At 48.5% G+C, this 5,359-nt stretch overlaps 1 protein-coding gene across 1 annotated transcript in view; it reads right to left on the reverse strand.

The window, feature by feature from the left end:
* Positions 1–5,359, reverse strand: part of FKBP4 (FK506 binding protein 4) — a 9,058-nt gene that overhangs the window by 3,152 nt on the left and 547 nt on the right. Inside the window, exons 2-7 of the mRNA XM_006763541.2 lie at positions 3,231–3,375; positions 2,642–2,784; positions 1,707–1,827; positions 1,285–1,441; positions 288–378; positions 102–185 (exon numbers count right to left, since the gene is read on the reverse strand). Of these exons, the coding sequence (XP_006763604.1) occupies positions 102–185; positions 288–378; positions 1,285–1,441; positions 1,707–1,827; positions 2,642–2,784; positions 3,231–3,375 (741 nt within the window). The remainder of the gene's footprint in view (positions 1–101; positions 186–287; positions 379–1,284; positions 1,442–1,706; positions 1,828–2,641; positions 2,785–3,230; positions 3,376–5,359) is intronic.

A 5,359-nucleotide genomic window follows, 5' to 3' on the forward strand; every position in this document is an offset into this window, starting at 1 on the left:
TACACTCAGTAGACTGCAGGTGCCACTTGTCTACTCCCTGCCAGAAAATGACCTCAGCCATCGGGGGAAGGGTATCCTCTGGACCATGGCTGCTGGCTCACCTTGAAGTACACAGTGCCCCGCTCTTTCACTATGGTGCTTTGTTCCAGCTTCTCCTCTGAATTCATCTCCCAAGACTCCTTGGCCTGCCGTCCCCCAAGGCAGAAACACAACTGTCAGTTACCCCAGAGAATCACTTGCAGGGTGGGAACTGACTCCAGGATAGGGAAGGCCTTGAGTAAACTCACCTTCTCAAAACTCTTGAGCTGGATTTCGTATTTCAGGTCAGCATTTGGTGGGATTTGGAACTTTTCTTTCCCAACACTGCCAAAAGCATAGCTGTGGGGACAAAAACAAAACAAACAAAAAAAGCTCTAGGTTATCTCAGCAACATTTAACCTGCTCCACAGGAAAGGCTTTATTATCTGTTTCCTGGAAGTACCTCCCCATCCCTTGAAACCTGGTTCAAATGTTTCCTATTTAGCAAAATCTTCCCTGACATCTTTACACAATCAGTTGGTCTCTTAGTATCTTACATATCCTTGGAATAACTCATACTACATACTGGCATGATTACGAATTTAAATGGCATCTCACTGAAAAATGAGTCAATAGATGGCAGGAACAATGTCTCTCAATACCTAGGAATTTCCAGCATTGTGTCTGGCACAGAGTAGGTGTGTTTCAATAAATGTCATTTATGAGTGAAGGAATTCATGGGAGATGGAAATCTTGATGTCAGTAGAGAGAGTCGCCCTAGCTGGTTAGGCTCAGTGGATAGAGCACTGAACTGCAGACTGGAAGGTCCCAGGTTCGATTCCAGTCAAGGGGACATGCTCGAGTAGCGGGCTTGATCCCCAGTAGGCCCCCTGGCTGCAGGAGGCAGCCAGTCAATGATACTCTCTCATCATTGATGTTTCCATCTCTCACCCTCTTCCTATCTGAAATCAATTAAAAAAAAAAAAAAAAAAGAAGAGAGAGAGCCTGTAACAGCCATGACTGAAAAGATTACATTCTGATCCAAGGAGATGTGGACAATTGTGGCCACATTCCTAAATACAGCAAAGAGATCATAATGGCCTATGTTTGGTGTGCCCAGAGGCATCGTGAACACTAATGAAGCTGTGGGGGTAGTGAACACATGCAGAGGAAAGGATACACATGGCCAGTTATACGACTCACTGTGGACATGTAGATCTCTGACCTTGGTTCACCCACCTGCTCTACAAAGTGCCCATTCCTCACCTGGGCTTGAGATGCACAATGGAATGTTCTCCTTTTTCCATGTGCTGAATGGCTTTCTCCAGCCCACAAGGCAGATCCAGACTCTCACCCTCGCCGATCTCAAAGTGGAGCTCCCGCTGATCAAAAATCTGGTCCTTGTAGTACCCTTCCAGTGCGACTGGCATGCAAGAGAGGCAATGTACCAGGTGTGTGAGTGGGCAGGTGATTGAAGAAGGATGCTATGAGCCTAACTCTATTACCGCATCACTTCTTGCCCCCAAGATGCCCTGGCTGTGTTCTCAGACTTGGGGGGATAATTAAGAAGATATGTCCAATCCGTCATTTTATAGACAAGAAAAGGATCAGAGAAAGGAAGTGACTTGCCCAAAGCCACCCAGAGACTAAGTATCAGAAACCAAATTAAAACCAGACTACCGTCTCACCCTCTACAATAGCACCCTCGTTGGGCTTGGCATAGCCTTCGCCCCGAGTCCGTATTCTCCGGATGATTCCGCCATCTTCCTCTTCTGTCAGGTCCTCTCCCTTGAACTCAAATAACTCCACCTGTGGGGAAAGATGTAAGGTGACACAACTCCTTTCAGCACGAACTCATCAACAGTGATATACAACTTTTATTCAGAAGAGTCCCTAGTAACTGCTAGACTAGGTCAGCCACACTAGGAGTGGACAAAGTGACACGTTTGCTTAGTTGTCAAGATCTGCCCTAGGTGTTAACTTTGGTAGAGGCAGGCCGCAGAGATTAACCTGAGGAGATCAATCTATTTACTACCTGCTCCACATAGTAAGGATATGTTCCAGACAATCCTAACTTGGTTAATTGAGATGCCCAATCTGACAGGCATTAGAAATGACCCAACATCTCCCAGTAGTTTTCTGAACATTCTCCAAGTATTAGTGGCCATTAGGGCTCAACTACCTTCAGACTGAATGGTGTCAAGTGAAAACGTCCCTCACTATCTTGACACATGGAGGGAGGCATCTTTCCCCACCTCTGATCTCTAGGCGCCAATTCTATACTGTCATTTATAACTGCATGCAGATTCTGACCTCCAGACTCCTTTCAGTTAAAGTTATACCCCATCTCCTATGGGCACTGCTTTTGAGATAAACATGTCTCAACCCATTATCCTGCTTCGAGTTTGAAAAGGGATTCGTGGCCACCTCTTCCCACCTGAAATCTCCATCACAGCCCACATTCTGGTAGCAGTAAGCTATGTGCATTTCTCTTCTCCCCTTAAAGGCCAGGCCCTCAGGTTTGGCTACATTGTCTCTAAGCAGCAGGAAGGACTGGAGGGCAGCCAGACCCTGAGCTGAGATAACGCTGGCTCTTTGCCTTGCTCTCTGGCCGGACATTTACCTCAAACACAAGTGTGGCATTGGAAGGGATCTTCGGAGGGCTACCTGCCAACCCGTAGGCATAGTCTGGTTTGCAGGTGATGCGACATACTTCTCCCACCTTCATGGTTGCTACAGCAATGTCCCAAGCCTTGATGACCTCCCCTGTAGGTACAGAGAGCAAACAGGTCCTCCTTGGTAGGGACGTGACTCAGGGCTCAGTGGCCTCAGAATACCATGTCCAAGGGGAAGCTGGACAATCTTTTGAAATGGGACCAGAAAGGTAGAAAACCTGGTAGCAACCAGTGCTGTCGTCCCAGGCCTCTTAAAACAAACAAAAAGACAACAACACACACTCAACTCTAGAACAAAGGAGTTCAAGAAACAGAGCGGTACACTCTTGAAGAGGAAGTGAGGTATTCAGAGGTGATCAGGGGAAAAGAGAGAGGAATCAATACAGTTACAGGACAGTGGAAGAAAAAGTAACAATAACAACAAAATCAACAGTCTGTAATAAACCATTCCTTCTTAAGCTTCTGAAAATATGTTTTCCACTCATAACAGCTTACACCCTCCTCAAAGCCTATCTACCAAGCCTAGGTTTTGCCTACCTTTTCCCAGGTCAAAGGAGAATTTATCTTTGCGGTCCAGACTGGAGTCAAACTTGGTACCGTCTAATAGCCAGCCAGTGTAGTGGACGAAGACTCGGTCCCCAATCATGGGCATCTCTGTGCCCATGCCCTCTCGCTTGATGACCTGGGAGGAAGGGGGAGAAGGTGAATCCCCAGGGATGGGGGTAGAAAGAGGCAAAAAACTGCCTGCACACCCCTGACAGGAACATAGAGAAGGTCTTCTGCCTCCTTGTAAATAGATTCAAAGGACCAGTCCTCAAAGAATTCTGATACCAAGCTTGGCTAGAAGCCAACTGACCTCCCAATCTTTCTTGAGGTGTGATATGACTTGGTTTGAAAAACTGGAGACACTCAAACTCTCTAAATCTTATTTGTAAAGTAGTGATGATAAGTCCATCTGATCTGTCTGCTTCTAGGCTGTATTAGATATTGAATATTTTTACTCTCACTTCTACTTATTACATCATGGGTAGATTTTGTTTGGTAGGCACCTTTCTGAGTTGTTGGAGTGATTAAATTGGTAGAATTTATGGCAGCAGCAAAGAAGTATTTATGCTCTGTTTTCTCATTCTTTCTAAATGCCAGTGACCATCAGATCAGGGTCTGATTTGGATATAAGGAGAGAAATATGAGAAATGAAAAGTCCAAAAGATAAAAAAGAATATACCAGACTAGAGGCCTGGTGTACAAAATTTGTGCATAGGCACAGTCCCTAGGCCTGGCATGCGATCAGGGCCATCTTCCCAGGCTGCTGGCAACTGGCCCCACTCCCCACTGCCATCCACTCCTGGTTTCCTGGCTGCCATCGGGTGATTGGAGCCTGCTGGCCGGGGAAAAAGGACTGAGGGAGTAGCCGGCAGGTCCAGATCAGGCCTACGGGCTGGGGGGAGCTCCTGCGTTGAGCATTTGCCCTCTGGTGGTCAGTGTGCATCATAGCGACTGGTTGTTCTGTCAATTTGCATATTATCCTTTTATTATATAGGATTACAGATGAGCACAGGTGTCAGGCCCTAAACTCTGACTCAGAACATGGGCTTTCCAAACTGGTAGGCTGGTTTAAGTCCTCCATTTCTGGACTAAGGGTATTTCCCAGGAATTTATAAGTCTCTGCTTCTCTTCCTTAGCATTTAGAAAAGGTCACTCCATGGGCAAACCTGGTAGGTGTTTTGATTGTCCTCTTAAGGAAAATTTCCAAGATAGAATGGACAAGGGATTAAGGAGTAGAAAAGTTAAGGGAAAGGAGTGGAGGATAAAAGGGGAACTGACCCTTCCTTGTAGAAATGACCAGGACACTGGAGAGATAAGGGGAAGCCACATGCCCATTGGGAGAGCAGCTTGAGATTCCAAGATCTAGAATGCATTTCTGGACTAGGTAGGGGCTGGGCTCCTGGAGGTTTGTCCAGGAGCACGTGCGCGCGCACACACAGACACAGACACACACACACACACACACGTGGCGTTAGGCGGTGGGCATGAGATCCGGGCTAGGATTTCGCTATCCTGGACTCCGCAGAACCTGCTCTGAACCATCGGTGGCTGTCCTGACCCAGGTCAAGTTGCCTTGCTCCCCGAGTCCCTGACACCTCCCCCTTTACTCGGGCTATTTGCAGTTGGCGGTTACACTGCACCAGGCTCCCAAGCAAAGCACCTCCTCTCGCCACCACACCCCACACCCCAACCCCCAAATCAGGAAAGGCGGGGATCCGAGGTGGGAGGGGAACTACAGGTCCCGGCATGCACCGCTCCCCGGTTTTTCCGAGGCTTGCGGGAGGGGGACAGCATGGCTGAGCGGGTGCCCTAGCTAAGTCCCAACCTTTAGAAAGGGGTTAATGAGAGGGCGGAGGGCGCCAGAACCTTCCTCGCAGCCAGGCCCGGGCACCAAGCTGCACACAAGCCTCTCGGTCAGGAAATAACTCTTGTAACCCGCTTCAAGTCCCCGCTAACTAATTGCTAGCGCTAGTAGGCGAGTTCTCGCACCACCACCGACGAAGGCGGCCATAGGCCTTCCCGGCTGCTGCAGGCAGGGAAGGAGCTAGAAATGAGGTGAGGGAGGGGCGGCGTGGCGGAGGACCCCCGGGCGCACGCTGCCCAGGGCCCCCGAGCTTCTG

This window comes from Myotis davidii, unplaced genomic scaffold (genome assembly GCF_000327345.1).
Source record: "Myotis davidii unplaced genomic scaffold, ASM32734v1 scaffold1219, whole genome shotgun sequence".
NCBI classification, from domain to species: Eukaryota; Metazoa; Chordata; class Mammalia; order Chiroptera; family Vespertilionidae; genus Myotis; species Myotis davidii.